Raw genomic sequence first — 20,571 nt, 5'->3', positions numbered from 1 at the left:
AACACATTGCTCTGAATGGTCTAATTAAGCAGCACACACACTCACAACACCACATTTAGAAAAAGCTTTACAGGTAAGTCACCTTTTTGTCCAGTTTGAACGGATTGCCAAAAGTATGAAGCCTTCGGGGTTGATCAGGATCAAGCTCTCGGAGCGGAGAAGGTATTTGTTTTAGATACTCCTGGTAGTTTCCCATTTGTGCTATAGGTACACTGTGAACTTGATCTACCATAACAGAAAGGTTTATTAATAAACAGTACTGCTCACATTGAGAATTTAGTCAATAACCACTTCACACTGTCAGTTTTCAGTCTTTTATCAAGTGCATTAACAACAGATGTACAAGACTCACCACTATTGTTGCCTAACTGATATTTATAACATCATGTACTGAGTACAGGAAACCTGCTTAAATGAATCAGTAGGTGGGTTTGTGTACATTAGAAAAGGGATATAAGCAGTAATTGTCATGCATGGATGTTAGTTTTCAAATGTGTTCCATGACTTTTCAACAGAGTAGATGCGTGAAAAAACAGACTGGGAAAAAATAACTAAAACATTACTACAAACAAAAGATACTTCAATGAGAAGTTGTAATGCCAGATTGCACACACCTGTGACATAACTAGTCAGTACTTTAGCCACCCAAAATTCAATTCTTGAGACAAGCACTTTCCCAAAGCAATGGTGATTTTTGATCACTAGAATCAACAAAATCTTAAAATTTGTAAGTCCTGGCTTTAGTTGAAGTTGCCAAGCCTTTGATCAAGCAAAATATACTCTAGCAGAAATAAAATAATCTAACATCTAGTTTTTATGAGGCTTAGCCCCCTCCCCAAAGAGCAACTTCTATGCATTTCACATTGTATGATCACTTGATCACAGATGTTAATCTGACCTAAGTAGCAGCAGAACTAACAGAACAAACTTTCACTTCTATTGCCCTTCTCATTTTCTCCACTTCATCATCTTCTGATAGATGCCAAAAAGCAGTGCCAGAAGTAGCAATGTACTTGTTATTGCCCTAAAGGGCAAAGGAATTGCACTGCCAACATCCCAGTGAGTAAGCTTCATTATCCACTGCTCACAATCACAGCATTCAGAGCTGCCCTGTGGCTTTTCTCAGATACATCACGAAAGTTGTAGGGGGGAAAAAACAGTGAACAAAGACTCTTATGTAAAATCCCAAGTCTCCTAATAGAGACTAAAGGACAGAGCACAGTCATCTGCAATCTTCTTTATCTCCATAATTTTTTTCTTCCAATAAAATATTTAATTAAAAAATAAAAATAAACTCTAAAAGCACATAGATTAGTGGCAGTATCAGACATCCACTAAGTTTTAAAGGACTATACCATTGTTATAATCTTTATTTCAGTAGTAATTGTATCATGGATAGACAAAGATAAACTGTTATCTAACCTTCATCTTGTCCTTTGAGGAACTTGCGAGTACTCTTCAGTAAATTAGATCTCATTCGTGTTAACTGATCCAGAAGATTTCTTCTGGGTATGTCAAAAGCATTTCTAAAAGTCTGAGGTTTCAGATCCTATGGTTCCAGTAAATAAAGTTCCAGTTAATACCATGTATGAAACAATATCTAGCATTTCAATGGAAGTATATTGAAAATAACAACATTACACACAATGGTGCTTACCTTATTCAGCAAAGCTATTTGGAACCCAGCATACTCCTTCATATTGAGGTCTAGAGGTCTATGAGGAATTTCCCCAGTAATCCCCTGTAGCAGATGTTGAAAATCGTTCCTATGTGCCATAGACAGGTTGTGTGATCTGCTTCTGACCTTAATTCCAGTCTCTTGCGCTACCTTTTTGCCTACAGAGCCAATGACTCTATCGGACTCTATTTTGGCCTTAATTTGAAATAAATAAATAAATAAAATTGACAATATGCTCTTAAAAGGATTAGTCAGACTTATTCATTTTAAATTCCTAGCTAGAAGATTCAACAATGTGCTAATACACTATGACGACCATAACCAGGATGAGTGCTTAAGGAGTGCTTAATAAATAACCACTTAATGCTTACTACAATTGTAAATATAGTGAACAGTTTGTGCCTAGGTCTTCTGCATATTTCTCCTCTGCTGCCCATTATGGTATCTAAGCACCAATATGCATGCAATGCTTTTATTTTCATAAAATGCCATAATTTGACTAGCAAATCTCTAATCTGTCTGTATTCACGCAGACTGTTTTCTACAATAACAACTAAACACTGCAACTCTCAACAGACTGATTTTCCCACAACTATAGTTGGGATCAGTCACACAATAGTAGCAACTTTTTTCAAAGCTCTATACAAATATTCATAACATGAATAAATATGAAGTACATGATAATATCCAATTCTGTTTGACTAGACAGACCTAACCCCTGCTATTATATGTTAGATTTCTACCAAAATTAAACATGTTCACAAATGACAGCTCTTTGGCAGAACACAGTTGAACAAAGAGCCAAAAGCAATTTAGTAATATACCTGCCAATGCTGGTTTTGCAGTCTCACATAAATTTATAAACTACTCAAAATCTGAAGATGCACTTACTAAGAATACCAAGCCTTTACTGGCAGTGCTTTTCATAAAAGCTTTAAGTACAATTTGCAGTGCATATCATCATTTTAGAAGTCTAAGATACCTAAAATACTAAGGTTGAGTGATCAGTTCACAGTATACTGAGCAATCTGACTATGACTGAATAGGATATACTGTAAACTTCAAGAGGTTTGCCTCATCAAATAATCATTTATATTAATGTTTTAAGAAAAAGTCCATAAGAACTCATTAGCTAAGTAACAAGTATTTGCACTGTTTCTTGAAGTTGCAAGCCTACTTCATGATCTTAAGCATTATGGTCTTAACAAGAAAGCTTAACATGCACAGTTCAATAAAATGAAGTGGAGGAGCAGGGCAGAAACGCTTTAACTGGTGCAGGAGACTACTCAAAGACACAGGCACTATTCCAAACAGACAATGAATTCAGGAAGTCCTTTGCCACATCTGTATCCTTATTAGAGATTCTGAATCATGCCAGTTTATATTAACGGAACTCCTGCCATTTCTTTTCACAAGCCATATAAAGTACACTTCCTGATTCAAATGCACAAAGCACAAATCTGTTTTCTGAAATTATGCTAGAACATCTTTAATACTGAAAGTAAGACAATATGTTTTCTTTTGAACAAAAGTATGTTACTGTCTGTACAAGTTAAAATGCTTCTTAAAAAATTATCTCAGCTTATATCTCCATATCTACCTTTATAGTACACTCTATAAAGTCTACATTTAAATGTTAAATTTTCTTTCAATTCAGAATACCAAAATACCTTTTTTGCTAATTGCATATGGGAATGTATTAATTTGATCTTTCTCCTCTCTTTTTTCTTCAAAGCTATTCAACTTAATCATCCTGATATTAGTTTTTACTGCTCTTTTGCTTCAACATTACCTGCTGACTCAACTTTTTGAGATATGAAATGACACTGTAACTAAGTCCATATTCCACATTGTCAGCTATAAGGTTTGGTGCTCCCATCATTCTCACAGCTTTCTTCAAAGGCTGAAACAAATTATATCGTATAGTCAGATTTAACTTTGTAAGTGTTGTATACATGCTTCAGCTAACTGTATCCATTTCAGATAGAACCCAAGGTCCTCAAAATCAGTAAAGAAAAAGATTTTCAGGGCAACAGTTTTTTCTTCTTGCTTTAAAGCATTGTTCCATGCATACAGCATCAATTATTAACAGAGATATCATTTCTATACACAAGTCACAGCTGATGAGATTTTTGTAACATTCAGGTCTCAAGTCTTCCACAAAACTCCAGCAAAACCAGTAGGTATCATTATAGAAAGAATAGCTAAACTACATGCATAACTAATGCATATTCTACTTGAAATAGGGAATGCACTATAACGGTTTAAATCAGAAGAAAATGGCTCAAATTGAACCAGTAGGTTAACCTGTCTATTTTCCCCAAAACAGAAGTGAGGGAATAGTAACACACAAACTCCAGATTGAGACACAAAAGAGTGAGATAAGAATAGACTTCACTGACCAAAATCAGATAAACATAGTACAAAATGTGTAATTACCTTAGCCTGTTTGCAAAAGAAGCACAATGCAAAGCAGCAGCAGCAAGCAGAAGCAACCAAGCCAAAAGCCCAATCCAGAAAACTACTCCCCCATCCCTCCTTGTCCCACTGCCATCCCAGCAAAAAAGACACACCCAAAGAACTCAGAACCAGCAACCAGAACAGGAAGCCTCCCATGTTACAATCTGAACTGCAAGCCCCATAACAGTTTGCTCCAGCCAGTACTTTCATTTTTGTAGCTGGCATGACTGCAGCACAGTATGAATAGCAGCAGCAGATTTGACACACACCCACAGTGGAAAGATAAATAGTTAAAAGAATAAAACAGAAATTTTAACACAGTAAGTCATCTTACCCCAAGATAATATGGAGGCATTGTCTTCAAATAGCTTTCAAATGACTGCCGCCATTTCAATGTAGGCTTTGCCTTGTGTACTTTAAACAAATCATCTGATGGTTACAGAGAGATGAAACAAAACGAAAGGCATTACATCGTTTTTCCTAATAATAGAAACTCTCAAAGAAACATCAATTCCTCAATGCTTAAATTAACGTATGTTAACACATACATGACTAAACTAAATATATGCACACAAGATAAATGCTGCAGCCAAATGATGGAAGCCAATCAATTATTTATCAAACTGAATCGGCAATTAAAACAACAGATTAGGAAAAATGGCTCCGAAAATAATGAAAGAAGACCAAAGCATATCTGAAAGAACGATGTTTACGTCATCTTACATGGTAAGACTGAGTTGTGAAGGTCAGCCCATAGGCAACAAGTAAAACAAGTTACAGATGACAAATACATCAACATTCTACCTTTATACAGCTGTGTGGTAACACTGGCATTAACTGCAGTAATCTATTTAGATGAGATCAGTTTTTCAATTGTTTACCACTTAAGAAAATATTTATATTTACCTAGCAGTGGAAGGAGGACTGGATAATTGTAAGGCATCACAAATAAATTCACACAATTCAGCGCTGTACTTGCTTTCAAGTAACCAAAAGGATGACCAAGTTCACTGTATTTTGCACTATTGCTCACATATACCTGCAATAAAACACGTTACATTATACGCAAAGCCAACATATCCTGTGCTGAAATTTTACATCCTATTTTGATTACAGAATCAAGTCTCAAAAAAACCCAGCATTCTATAAATAACCTCAATCAGCATGCACTGTGTACTTGCCTGCCAGCAGGTCTGAGGGGATTTTCTTTCCAGGATAAACTGGGTCAGCGGTGAAGGTTCTAACTCATACTTATCAAAAGGCAGTTTGTCAATGACCATCGGCTCACAGTCAGTACAGGAAAATTTCACCACAGGATGAGATGTGCGGGGTGGCTAAACGTAAGCATTCCACTGTTAGTAAGTCTGCATAACAGTCAAAATTCAATTGTGCTATAACAAATAAAGTAATACAGGTTCTTTGAAAACAGATGTATTTAAAGGAGTCTCTTCAATACAGGTTTTATACTTATTGTTAGCGTGTCCTAGAGCAATTAATTCATGTTGTTAGCACAGTCTTAAAATCTGAAGGATTCTTATTTCCTAAATAAACATCAATTGTTTTACCTACTAAGATTAAAACACATGGAAGTAAAACTCCTTGCATATACACAAAAACACTTTGCAAATGGAAGTAAATCCCAATAGGAAAAAAAAAAAATAAAAAGTCTTCCATGCTACTGTGAAGCCTGCCCGTTTTAATACCCCACAGAAGCAGGTACTGTAATTCTGCATTTGACTTCCTCCAGCACTTTTCCTTTGTGGCAAATTTAACAGTTACAAAATTCAAACTGAATTATGACCAGGAGAAGCATGAATTCAGAAAAAAAAAGCTTTAAAAGAACACACATTTTAACCAGGCCCATGAAAAATTACTTCAATTAAAGCAATTTAAATGTTCAGTTTTTAGTTTTTTAAGCACAGGGGAAAGGTCTTGAGTTTCAAATATAAGTTAAAAACATATTTGAAATCTGCTGAAAGGGAAGGCTGATTTTTTTTTTTTTTGTGATGAAAATTTGACCTGCATTTCAGGAGAGGAATATAAACTTTTATACTTACCCTGAGCCTTCTCCAAGGCCACTAAAATCTGGGGAAGAGCTCAACTGGGAAGCCTCCTCTCATTTACTCTCTTTGGAAGAAGGTAACTAATAAATACATAACATGAACTAGAGAAACACAGGGTTTCTTGGACTTTGCTACAACTTCACCTTCAAAATAATGTTTCCACATTTATAAGCTCCAGCTTCTTCCTTTTAGGATGAACCACCCAAATGTTGTCTGCCCATAGAGCTGGTCTTGCCTCAAGTGTCTCCACTCTGAGGAAGGCGTACTGCCCAAGTGCACACAGAACAGGAAGCCCAACCAACTGAAGGAACTGTGATTCTCTTCAAAGATGCCTCCAATAAATAGTTGTGGTGGCATTTTTTAACAATTCATAAAGTAGCTATACTAGGGGGAAAAAAGGCTGCAAAAGAAGTTGGATGCTAAGACTTGCAAAGTCAAATAACCCTTGGCTAGACAGCAGAACTATTTTTACCTCAGTGCAGTGGGAGCAGCCACTTACATGTTGATCTGCCAACGTAATTAGCAGACTTTCCTATACACTTAAAGCCTTGACAGCATCATTACCTACAGTACACTAAAAAGGTGTTGGGAAAGGACTGTTTGAGACAATGTCACTATGGATCAGGGAGGAAGACAAAAATATTTAACTATAAACTCTAAAGTAGAAAAGATATGCTAAGTTTTGACACTATTTTCAGAAGGAATACAAAACCTTGAAACACTATCAGAAAGCTTAGCTCCCCAACATTGCATAGAAATGTTCAGTGTGTTACAGGAATTTAGCTGCACATGCAATAATCCAGTGCTTTAAGCAGTAACCAGAGCTATAAATGCTACTGACAAGAATTGCTTCTTCATACCATTTGGGTAAGTCAGCCTCATGGTTTTAGCAGATTTAGTTCAACAACTCTACTTAGCATGAACTGCTTTAGCAATCTCAATGAAGATCTGCAGTAGCAGACAAGCTGTACTGACTCTATACAATGAATGAAAGTAGATATGCCATAGACAGTTGTTACGAGCAGCTTTTTAATACCCAGCACACAATACATTTTGGGTATTAAATGGCTTTAGAACATTTACTTCTACCCACATCCTTCAACGAATGGGATACCAGGAATACCAAACTCGTAAATATGACTAAATTTTCATACTTGTGCTACTCCTTAATAACCTGTATTTCAAAGGTCTTTAGTTCACAAAGGAAATAAAATTTATGAGAAGTGCAGCAAGTTTGCCAGTCAGCACACTAATTTCCAATTTGGAAAAAAAAAAATCAATTAAAATCATCATGAAATGCAGGGAAGTTATGCAACTGCATTATTTCCTCTTTAATGACTTCTAAAGATTAGCAAAAATACAAAAAAAAAAATCTATTATACTAAGAATTAGTTCTCAGACCAAAAAGGCAATGTCATATCACAATCACAGAATTATTCTGGTGGAGAAGACCTTTAGGATTGAGTCTAAACATTATCTAACTCCACCAACCCTGGTGCTAAACCATGTCCCTCAGCACCACATCTCTGCATCTTTGAAACACCTCCAGGGAAAGGGATTCAGCCACCTCTGTGGAGAGTCTGTTCCAGTGTTTGAGAACCCTTTCAGTGAAGAGGTTTCTTCCAGTATCCTATCTTTTTCTCCAGGCTAAACAACAAAATTAATTCTGTGTGTAGTACTTAACACAACAAGGTGAGTCTCTCTGTGCTTGAGAAAATTTGAAGGTACAGCTGAACTGAACAAGAACAGATGATGTTACTTTCAGTTGCTAGAATGAAGACAGAACTATCACAATGATTCAAAAATTGGGAAAATTATTAATCTCAATTAATCAAGGCAATAGAATTTGCTAGTCTGTTATCCCAGTGTTACCTTATTTCTGGTTTGATATTTCAGGAGTTCAAAAAGAAACACTACAAAAAGAATCTGTTACAGGCAGTTTCTCAATGCTTCAAAGCTACTGAAAAGCAAAACCCCTTAGTATTATTTGCTTATCAGTAATTTATCTGAGGTAACTGCCACAAGGGTTTATATATGTCATTCCTTCTTCAGTCATACTGCTTTCACAGTAGCTACAATGAGCATGTATCTGAAGATACAAAACAGTGAACAGGAAACCCTGGAACATTCCCTCATGAACAAAACCTTTGCTTTATCAAACTCCAGTACATACCAGTGTTGGAGAATTTTGATCTGGCCAGAAGGACTCAGGAACAGGCCAATGACCTATAGGAACCCCAGTTTTAGGGTTTGGTCTCACGTAAATAAGTTTGTGACAGCTGTGCCAAGGTTGGGGTCCAAAGGGTCTAGATATTTCCACCTGTCCATCTAAAGAAAAAGGCTTTGAGTCAAAACAGCATTGTAAGTCAAAAAAAAAAATTAAACAACTTCTGCAAAGAGTTTAAAAACTACACCCCTAGAGAAGCTCTTCCTGCAGTTAGTATTATTTTTGTGAATAGTAGACAGTTGTCAATAAACATTCCTGCAAAAACTCAGAAACTATGATAAACCAAATAAGCATTGAACAAATACTGGATCAGAGCTGAGAAAGCCAATTATTTAGAGCTCTTAATAATCAGTTTTTCTCCTACCATCCTTACTACCAAATAACCTTCAATTCTCCATGCATTAAAAAGTAACAACAAAACTGATACAAAAAACTAATACTGTTGGACTAACTCTTTATTGTAGCAAAGCACGATTAAAAAATCCCACCAACACCTCCCAGTAGCATCCTAAGAAGGGCCTAGTTAAGCCACATAGAACAAGAAATTAAGGCTGCACAGCCATATTTGCGGCCATTTTACTACGTTAAGCAAAAAGGGCTAAGTGTATAAACACACAGTATTTCCATAGCAAGCTATTAACATTTCTAGCTGGTTGAAAACTACTGCTTAAAACACATTAACGCATTTAACTATGTTCAACATGAATAACTGCATTTCAGACTACCTGAGTAGTACAACCAAATGCAGAGGTTTTACACATCCCCTAGCAGCTATAGCCAGCATTTTGAAAGAGTACAACAGCATTTCAGACATGGCAGGTCCTTTATGTGATGATGCCTTTTAAATTGCAGTAGCTTTCCTTTTGTTTTGGCAACTATTACATTAAGTTCACTTAATTATACCGATAGTCATATCCCTGTCATTTGGTAGCACAGTGTAAAAAATTTCAAGTACCATCAATTGGTGAGGGATCTGGTCCGGCTTTTTCAAAATTTATTACTACTCCACTTTGCACTTTTTGCACCAATGACTCAAGACACTGATTCAGCATTCTTGGAGAGCACACACAATATGATCGACCTAGAACAAAACATTCAAGGTTAAGGGTGTTCAATGTTTCTGCCCTTATTTTAACTTGGATCATTCAAAATTGTTCACCTGCCACAGATTGGTTTATGCACGGATCACTGATTTAAAGCCTCCACAGAACACTTCCTCTTTGTTTAAGCAGCAAGGCAGCCTAGTGTAGCTGTGGCAGGTACACACACCTCACTGGAAATGTTTGGGTTTAGCCCCTTAATCATTTTAACTCAAATTCTTGGTTGCATTCATGGAAAATGGGCTCCCCCTTGTGACAGACATCAACACTTAGCTGTCCACAAATTCCACTCAAAACACTGTTAGTATAGCCTACATTAGTCAAAAGCAGTGGAATCAAATCCTTTCAGATTTTTAAATCCCTTTGCTTGCTAGCACATCCCCTCCAATGCCTCAGAATAATCATTATGTTTTGAATATGTGATGTAATCCAAAACCTCCACAAACAAATCATAGAATTAATTCCTGAGTTTGATCTGGAATAGAATTTCTAAGAGATTAGGAATATCAATTTTGATAGAAGGGAAAGTATCAGTTTTGCCAAACTATGTATTACACATTGCAGAAATTCTGCATTGCATTCTGCATGCTCTGTAAAGGAAAAAAAAAAAAAACAAAACACACACCAAAAACCCCAACAAAACAACCACAAAACCTCCACAACCCAATACATTTCCTTCAGTTTCAGCATCTTGTGATCAGAGCATGCCATGATTTTAGCAAAACTGTACTGCAGAACAGATTCAATTCTTAAAATTTCTAACTGCAATACCAAGGTGCACAGAAAAGAGTTCTCTCTTCTAAAAAAATGCTAGAGAAAGACTCATACTCTTCCACAACTTGTTACATTAAATTGTCTGTAGTTTTAACACCATAAGAGTCTATCATTCAATTATATTGGAATTCTTAATGTTTCCACATAATGAAAGAACTTAGAAATACTTAAACACATACATGATTAATGGAGCTAAGCTGAATTAATTTTCATTTTCAAATGTATTGACTAATAAAGGAAACCAGGGCACTCACCTCCTGTAACTTCACACATAGGTGTAATTGCAGAGTCATCCACTGGTACCCCTGTCATCTGTTCCGATTCTGGTGCCGTAATACCAGGCAAACGGAGAACCAAAGCAAATAACCTCTGATCCCATCGAAAGGGTTCCTTGGTCAACTCACTTCCAGGTAGAGGGGAATTGAGGGGCAAATGGAGCTGAAAAGGAATTTCAATCTGTGAATATACTGTTTTTTTAAAGAAAAAAATTCAGGTTACATAGTGGTGACAATTCACTCTATATAAGCACACTAATAACCTCTGTATAGATACTTATGACTCAGTTCAGGTATATTACAAACAAGACACCAATCTTTTAATCAACAATGCAAACATTTCAAGGCAACACAATGCACAAAGAATTACAAACCAAGTGGGAACAACCACTTTTTAAAACTCATGTAACTTTCAGAATCAATACAATATTTTTAGAAGTTCAGCAGTAAAAACTGTTTCACTGCAGCTGCGTTCCTCTGTTCAGACAATTTTCTGTAGAACAGGTCCATTTTCAGCTCACACTGTTCCTTGCTTCTCCCTTGACTCTCCAGGATAAAAAGCACAAGTGACTAAAAAGGTAGTATTAATCTAAGACTCAGGCAAAAAAAATACATAGTATGCTTGCTTAAAAAAAAAAAATCTAGCTGCCAGGATCACCTAATCCAAATAAGTCAGAATCAACAAGTCAACTACTGTGGTAGTTACATTATGGAATCAGGAGGCAGAGATTTTATATAACTTGGGTTGGGTTTTATATAACTTGTGGGTATATCCCACGAGTAAACTCATGCCTTTAAGTGACAAGCAGAGATGAAGATTAAATTCAACACTGAAATGCAAAATGGAGTTCTCACTTTCAGGTAATAGGTAACAGTAGCCACAGCTTCCCACACAAAGAATTGCTTGTCATGTGCCATTGCATTGCCTCTGGGAAAAACTACACAGAAATTTTAGTTAAAAATATTGAAGATACCATCCTCAGGGACACACAGTCCATGGGGACATTTCTTTTTGCTTTTATTCCCCAAAGACATAGTAAAGAGATTCAAGTTTGAGACTTCAAACATGCTGCAGTAAAGATACAGCAACGGTCAGGGTATTATTTATTAACCACTAACAGCAACACAGACACTAAAAGCACATCTACATTTCCCATATTTGGCAGAAAAAACTAAACTGAAACAAGAAAAAAATATCTATATAAGGGATCAATACCCATCTCACACAGATTAGTGGGAAAAAGAAAGCTTATCAAAAAAATTCAACTACAAAAGCTCTGAACAGATAGACTAGACTTTTAACAAGCAATTACAAATTTCAGAAAAATTTGATAGATCCGTATCTGATGATACCACTGTCAATACAAGCAAAAGTCTCATTTCACCTGGAGTACTGCAGCTACAAAGAGGAACAAAAAAATATCTCCATAGCAATGACTTAAGCTGTACAAGCAGTTCTGTTACCTAGGCAAATACCAGGGTCAAATGCAAAAGCTGAAACAAACGTGACACTTCCTCACTTTCCTTCATATGCAGTACTGAAAAAAATGACAGTTCTCAACTTCAGCTCCATATTAGCCAAGGAATCTACTGGTCTATTCCAAAAGTTGATGTCAGTCCACAAAAACACCCATTACAAATTGCCTTCATTTTCAGTTCGTAGTGGTTAATTAGGAGCTTGCAACAAATTTGCTTATTTTTAAGATATCCTCTTGAAAGCATTAAATCTAATTTCCAAACTGGAATCCTCAGCTATTCTTACTTACATAATTGCAAACATCTCATATTGGGAAAATATGTATGCCTACATGCTTGAAAAATAATCTATTTATTGATACAATCTCAAAGCCAGGAACAAACACAAACCTACTCTTACAGCATGTAAGGAAGAATCACACCATTTAAGAATTTTCAGCACACCTGATACCTCCCCTCCTGAATTTCTGCTTTTGCTGACGCACACAGAGCACATCGGAGAAAAGCATGATTTTTCCCAAGTGTTTCACATTAAATTGGTCAAAAGGCACTCAGCAACACACCTGGTTTATTACCAATTCACATGCATGTCTTTCCCCTTCTTGCACAACAACAACAAACAATGCCTACCTGGCAAAGTAAACTTCATTATATAATATCTGCATGTTTAGTAAACATCCTAGAACCCTGACTCAGTTGCAAGCACTATACCATCCTCACTTGGGGCTGTTATTAAGGAATGCCATTCACCAAACTTTCCTACTTAAATCTGACTGAACATTTAATAGCTCTGAAGAACACATTTCATCTGGATAGCAGACCTATGTAACAGCACCAGTTTTCTTCAGGCACCATATATACATTAAAAATATATAAGTAACCAATTGGACACCGTGCCAAAACTATCCTGAGTTCAGTTTATGTCAAAATTACAAAACCTCTCTTGGCCTCAGCTGGTGATACTGAGAACCGCAAAACCAAAAAGTGCTCAGGAGCAGATCATTGCATTACATACGTATTACTATTAGCAATGTTTTAAAACTGTAACATGGCACTCAAAGCCATGAGCATCAAGTCCATGCCCTTGCTGTTTTTCCCACAGGTTAATTCCAGTTAAATTTAATATCTGTGTTACTGGGGAAATCAGATTCAAACCAGGCCTCATTCTCCACAGGTATCAGTAAATTGGTCTTCTTACCTCCAATTACTTTTTTGTTTTAAACTGGTATAGTATTACCATAGCAACTGCATACCTAGCAGAAAACAAGATGAGCCCAGAAATGTACATCTTGCAATTTCATTTCCTTTCCACATGCTCAATTCAATACGAAGGCATGCACATCTTTTCCTCTTTGTCCTTCATATTGGTTATCGAGAAAAGATAGACTGAACAATTTAAAGAGAGGTTATTTACCAGCAGTGCTTTTCGACGTGTCACCTATAAGGATACATGTGTCCTCCCAGCTCAGTACTGAACAACAGCTGTTACGTCTCAACATCAGTTTGTAGGAGCACACAAATCTTACCATTCCCAAATGCCATAATAATACAGTAAAATAGCAGTGTGTGCCTTAGGCCACTCTTCCTTGCTTTTAAATCCACTAAAATGTTCAAGAACTGAGAGGTGTTGAAGAACCTTTCACTGAAGAGCTCTTAAAGAAGCCTGTTATCGGTGAGCAAGTCTTGTGGTTATCCTGAGTCCTTGTTTCTACATACATTTATGCAATCAAGAAGCAACACAGCACAAAATCTTGAAAAAAAACAAAACCAAAACAAAAATCCCCAGAGGATCCTAGAGACCCTAGGATGACTAAAGCCTAGATAAACATTGAGGAACTCTACAGCACAGTAGCTTCTGAATGAGTAATGCTCTTCTGGTAATGACTGCATATAGATTACAACAGACAGCACTAGCAATGCTTAAGTTTTCATATCCAAGTAATTACAGGCAGCTCCATCTTGGGAAATCTCACAAAACGTTGTTAAGTGATTAAGTACTCTAAAATATCTCTACAGAGAGCTAATTTCTCTTTCTTTTTGTATCTTAAAAAACCTCAAACCACCAACTAGCCTTCCTTGTAGCTTTTCTAATACCTATGAAAAGACAAGCTATATCTAACACTCCAAACAAATGCAGCACTTCATTCTTAGAGGACTGAAGGATAAAGTATGGACAACAACATTCAAGTCCAGCTAGGAAAACAAGCCCTTCACAGACTGAAAAAAAAAATCTAGAGCTAGTAACAGTGTTTCCCCATCTTCTTCCAACCAATTCTAGGCAGTTATAGCAGAGATTAAAAGCCATAGATTTTTTCCCCCATGGGAAATAACTTAGGATCACAGAAAGACACCGGGCCAACTGACACTCAATGTCAACAAAATGATATGCTTGGCCTTTTTGATACTAGCATTAACCATAAACAAGTTACAGAGAATCCACATGTCAAGAGCTCTAGGGCTCAGTGCCAAATGCTGTGATCCTAGTAACCACAGCTAACATGAAAAACACAGATGATAAAGGGTGGGAACATGCATTTAATGAGATCTGCCACATTTCTTGCTGAGTTTGTTTACAAATCAAGATTTTTAGCTCAAGCAACTATGATTATATAAAAAAAATGGAGAATTTACAGTTCCTGTTTGCTTTTTAAAGTAAGCAGGACCTTGGCACTTGTAGTTATTACAGCTATTATAGACAGGATGAGTGATGATCAACCATGGGAACCATCAGTGTGATGACATCAAACAGTTCTGGGAAGAAGAGTCAAAAAAAACACTGATAAGAGTCTCTTACAGGAGGAATAACTAAAAGATAAGAATGGCAACATCCAGAAGCCAAGCAACCCATTCTTTTTGTTTGCATGACCATTCATCAGAATGTACCAATAAGTCAATAACCAAATTTCAGTCTTGCAAACAGGATTTTAATGCTTCATCTTGAAGCAGAGGGCAAGTAAAAGGAAGACAAGGGAATATAACTCAGCAGCTGCAGATCTGGAGAAATAGGACATTTTATTTTTTAATATAAAGAAGAATAAGATAAATCCCTTCAACCAATTAAACACTTGATAAAGGAAAGAAAAAAAAAGGCTAAGACCAAATATGAGGGACCAGGCCAAAACCAAAAACCACTCTAAGAATCCATAGCACAAGACCAATAACTAACGATGGTATTTCAACCATAGAAGCCCATCCCTTCCTCAGGCTGTGACTGGGACAAGCGAATCCAGGGAAGAATCTGGTCAACATGCCATGCTGATCACAGAACTGATGCTGTGTACATCAGCACATCAGCACTGGGACAGGACTGAAAATCCTGCTAACTTGTCCTGATGGAGATGATAATTGCATACATGGCATCATTTCTGTCTGTAATCTGAAGAACCACAGCTATCAGAGAGAGAACTACAGAAGCATTCCTGAATGGGTAAGGCTCTTTATCTGCAAAACGCATATTAAATTCCACAAAGAATGAGGACATCTGAAGAATTCGGCAAGAGCTCTGAAACAAGATTTAAGCTTGACTGCTTCACACTAGGGCAAATGACAGTGTTCCCATAGCAATAAAGCTGATTTCATTGGTAAGAATGCAAATGTTCATCTGAATGATAAAGCTTTAAGAAAACTTGCCTCCAGGTTCCATGCTGGCTTCACAGGCTTTCCAGAAAAACATTGTTCTGTCAGTTCTCCTGTATGTAAGTTTTAAAAGAACTAAAAATACATTGCCTTAGTCCATAAAAACTTTACACAGGAAGTAAAACACTGTCATAGCCAGTGGAATATGATCACTTCCAACACCAAGTCTTAAAAGCCTCTCCAACATCAAACCCAAGGAGTAAGAGGCATTTGAAAGTGACCAAAAAGCTTTCTTATCGAAAAGAAGCAACAGGCTTTTATATCTCCAGTGTTGTGTTACTGTATTAGCTTTCATTTTTGCATGTTAAACTGTAAAGGATGCTCAAGCTACACTAATTAAAAATCCAAATAGGGAACACATTAAAAAAAGCAAAAGATCATTCTTGCAACACAGAAGGACCCTTGGATGCTTTGGAAATAAAGCGTGGAAGTAAAAAATGTTCCTTCTAGAACAGCTGTAACAAAACACTAAAAAAAAAAGTTGCTGGGTATGAAATATATTACCCTGTAGATGCATATGGAAGAAGGAATGCATTTTGTCTCGCAGGAAGAAACCTGCATTTTGTCTTGCAGGAAGTAAGAGCAGCGGTCACTTTCAGTTCCTTCAGAAGGCAACACGTTTAAATTTGCTCATTTATCAAGGAATTAAGTACTGTAAGAATGCAATATAATAATAGAGTATTAGGAGAAAGTCGAGTAACTAATGAACAGTGATGTATGACAAGCTAACCTGTATAGTCAAATGCCATGTGCATGCAGAAGTCTGAATGCTCCCCACAAGCTCTAGGACAGGCCTTTGGATAATAAGCTTTTCCCTGAAAAGGGAGTGAGCTTCAGGATTTTTTGTTGTTGTTGTTTGGGTTTTATTAGTACTACTGTGTGGAATGGGCACTGAGCTGGTCCGATCAATCCTACTCTCAATGACCTCTTCCATCTTTTAAGGGAAGAAATCAAAATGGCCAGCAAGTTAAAATAGTTCAGTACCTCAGCATTTGCTACAGCCCTAAGTGTGACAGATGTCTGAGCAAGTACACCAGTATATTAAGATCTGGTGTTTTAAACTGCTCTACAGATTTGATTTGAAATACATTTCTTCAGCTCTTACCTTGCCTATAAGGATATTACCGATTTGATTATAATTGACTTCAGAGCCCAGTGTGAAAGTAGTACATATTCCACATACTCCCTAGTAGCTATATCCTTAGGGAAATTACTATATTAATTTGGATCTATAACATGAAAACTTATATCGGGACCAGTTAAAGGCATAGACACTGCACAAAAATGAATTTCTTCTGTTAACATATTTGAAAAAACATGAACTTTCTGGATAGAAATAGCGAAGTGACCAACAGTTGCACTGCATGCCTGTCATAAGTGACATGGAAAAAGAACAATCTGGACTTTTGTAGTACTATTGCACAAAATTACTGCAAATTAAAAGGAATCATGCAAGTCTGAGCTATTTATGAACATACTTCTGAGGAATCATTTATACTCCTACTGTAGGCAGTATCCTAACATAACATTTAGTACACAGTGTGAACAGAGGTCAGATCTTACCTCTTCCTGTATTCCACTGGTAGTAGTTAATTTACTTCCATCAGTAACTGTTATAATTATTGCTGGCTCCAGAAAAAAGGGGTTTCGTCCCTAAGGAGAAAAAAAAAGCAATTTCATTTAAAATGTTGTAACAAATTTGTAAGCTTCTGTTCAGTCATTAAACAGATACTTATACCAACCAACAAAACAATGAGACTCAAGGTACTTATACTCATGTACTATATAGTACAGTGCTATGGCTTTATGAGACTTTTTGCAGGTAACCCATGTAAAGCTAGGCACTCTCCATGTCTGTATTCAATAAATGTATACAAAAACATGGCAGAAACAGTTAACATAGGACTTGAAGAACAATGTGTACTGCAAAAATAGCAGCTGTTAGAGGAACAACTTACTTGAAACCAGAGATACTTCCAATTCCCCCTATTCCAAGGTTGATTTTATGAGTGATTAATTATTGCGTGACCAACTAAAGCATTTGCATAGTTCTTTACCATGAGGGTGGTGGAACACTGGAATAGGTTGCCCAGAGAGGTGGTTGAGGCTCCATCCCTGGAGATATTCAAAGTGAGGTTTGACAGGGCTCTGGGCAACCTGATCTAGTGGAGGATGTCACTGATTACTGTAGAGGGGGTTGGACTAGAGACTTTGGAGGCCCCTTCCAACCCAAATCATTCTATGATTCTAATTTGTGATCACAACCCCTGGGTTAAGAATTAACATTAAGGAAAACTGATATGAATAGTACCAGTTACAGTTTGACCAAAGCAGTTCAATCACACAAGCAAGACTTCAGAAGCAAGTAACTGAAAAATAAACTTTTTATACAAATCATTTAAGACAAACACATACAAGGCAAGACATTCTGTGATCCCACCAAGATATTCAACTAGCCTAGCTGCAACAAAAACCCTTGGATCTGCTATTGGCAGTTTCTTTCACTATTGCCAGTATGCTAGAAGCTTCTGCTCCTGAAAGAAAGGATCCAAAAGTAAATCCATGAACCCAGGAAGCACTAGCTAGGGTTAAAGACAGACTCAATATGTCACCAGAAGCTTTAGTTTAGTGGGTCCTACTGTCCAATTACCAAGCTTAAGGCCTCATTTTTCCACTTCAGAAAACTAAAAGTACTAGACCTATACCCTAGTTCTCCTTTTAAAGGCAAGCTATCTCACAAATGCTTACAATTGACTCTAAAAACATGGAGAGAGAACTAAAGAGGTTTCAAACCCATTTTTAGAAGCCGTTTAATATAAAGGATCACCTACTGATTGTGTGCTTTTAACAGAAATACCACCTAACAATTCGAAATATGTTTGGTGAGGCTTTATCTAGTTTGAAGTGGCAACACCACATTTACAGTAATCCATTTACTACATAACAGAAAAAAATTATTTGTTCAATATTTTCTCAAAACTTAGTGAAAATCCTAAATTCTTTTTTAAAAAGCATACCATTACTACAGATAAAAAATACAAAGAAAAAAATGAAACAGTGAAAATCTCTCCCACAACAGCAAAGCAAGTTTACAATCCAGTTTAAACAATTACTCGAAAGAATTTAAGGACTCTTGAAATACACTTAATTTTAATTAAAATAATTTCCTAAGAATATTTAGCCTTATTTAATTTTGAACAACAGTTACAGTATGTTATTTTACCAACTAACAGTTTCCAATAACTGCAAAAAAAAAAATCAACTGGAAGATAATTATGTTGCACTGAAATAACACTGAAAATGGAGTTTCTAACTAGAGGAAAAGGATTTTGTTCTTATGAATACTGGACATAAAAATAATATAACCTTATTGCTAACAAAAGATTCAGGAAAAAAATTGACAATTCATAAAAACAACAAGATTTTAGATTTATAATGTCATAAGCAAAGCTCTTTAGGTCAATGTTCTGGTCCAATTTGAAATAAAAGTATTAAAAATATAGACTGTCAACTCCTATTGTCCAAATATCCTCATTATTTTAAGCCCTTTTGTGTACCTCAACTATAATCTTCCTCAATTTTACCCATCTAAAATTTAAGCCCTAAATTTAAACATTCTGGGCTCAGAGTGATTATGAAATAACAAGGAAGTAAACTAGAGATTCTATGCTTGAGCTTCCACCCCTCCCCCCCAAAAAAAAAATGTCTGAGGGAGAAATTACTTCATCCTCAGTTTATATGTTGTAATTTCAGAAGCATTTTACTTGCACGATGATTACCAACGTAAGAGTCAAGTCATAGCAACATACTTCATAAAGCAAGAATATCCTCTTACCAGAACAAGAACAACATTCCTTTTGAGGCAGAGTAACAATTGATTTGAGACTCTGTGACCCCAAAGACAAAGTCACATTTCCAAGTCTCAGCTATGGGGTAACTGTGGAAACACCAACAATGCACTGTTGCAGAAGGCTTCACATCTGTTTAAGCAATAAGGGAAAGCTTCCCCTTCTAACCTCTTTTTCACTAGCTTGATGTGAAAATACAAGTCTTAGATTCAGCTCAACACAGCTACAAATATCCTTTCCAGAAAGAATTAGGAAATCAAGTCAGAGTATACAATTCACCACTATTTAAAGACCAGTGAGCAGAGCTGAGTTCACTCAGCTGCACTTAAGTTCACAGCTCCATACAATTTAGGAACATGAAACCAGTGTCTACAATCCACCTAAAAGAACAGAAACAATTAGAATATATGAAGGAAGAATTTCAGATAAAATGCCTATTATTGAGGTTCACTATTTTTAACTAACAATTTCCATGTCATTAACTCTTACAGAGTACCACTGACTCTTATTCCACTCCGCACTACATGAAGATATACTGAACCCATATTAAGTCAGGTATTCCTTCAAAAAAATCCTCTTATTTATGTAAGGCCTCAAAACTCAAGAGATGTTTTAGTAAATTGGGCAAAATGAAATTCCAGAAGACTTATACATATCAATTTTTAAACCAAACTACAGTTTTGTCAATTACTGTTTCAGAACTTTATTTCAATCTAATGAATCTAAAACTATGTTAATCAAATTATTGTCTATTGCTATTCCTTTAGAAATATGCTACTAAAAAACCACTATGAATTTACACATCTTAAAAATATTACATTCTTCAAAACACATAGCAACATCATTGTTTGCATGGATAAGAAATCATTTCAGCACAGCTCAATTATTTTAGTTATGCAGTAAAACAGTGAGTGAGACAGCACACATCACACACTCCTTGGCAGCTTACAGGTATGTGCTGAAATGCACTGGAAATCAGCACAGTGTGCCAAGGTGTAAATAAAGAAGCCTGTTTACAACATACTCTGACAACT

The 20,571-nt window shown here is 36.3% G+C and overlaps 1 protein-coding gene across 1 annotated transcript in view; it reads right to left on the bottom strand.

Annotated features, from left to right (window-relative positions):
• The window catches only part of INTS6 (integrator complex subunit 6), a 43,454-nt gene that overhangs the window by 6,889 nt on the left and 15,994 nt on the right, over positions 1-20,571 (bottom strand). Inside the window, exons 4-14 of the mRNA XM_054391076.1 lie at positions 17,253-17,342; positions 10,557-10,740; positions 9,384-9,509; positions 8,375-8,529; positions 5,320-5,472; positions 5,045-5,177; positions 4,473-4,567; positions 3,471-3,581; positions 1,658-1,873; positions 1,423-1,549; positions 83-225 (exon numbers count right to left, since the gene is read on the bottom strand). Coding sequence (XP_054247051.1) covers positions 83-225; positions 1,423-1,549; positions 1,658-1,873; positions 3,471-3,581; positions 4,473-4,567; positions 5,045-5,177; positions 5,320-5,472; positions 8,375-8,529; positions 9,384-9,509; positions 10,557-10,740; positions 17,253-17,342 — 1,533 coding nt within the window. The remainder of the gene's footprint in view (positions 1-82; positions 226-1,422; positions 1,550-1,657; positions 1,874-3,470; positions 3,582-4,472; positions 4,568-5,044; positions 5,178-5,319; positions 5,473-8,374; positions 8,530-9,383; positions 9,510-10,556; positions 10,741-17,252; positions 17,343-20,571) is intronic.

The sequence above is a fragment of the Indicator indicator genome, chromosome 1 (genome assembly GCF_027791375.1).
Source record: "Indicator indicator isolate 239-I01 chromosome 1, UM_Iind_1.1, whole genome shotgun sequence".
NCBI lineage: Eukaryota > Metazoa > Chordata > Aves > Piciformes > Indicatoridae > Indicator > Indicator indicator.
Note: the sequence above shows the minus strand (reverse complement) of the source record. Positions and strands in the feature narration are given on the sequence as shown.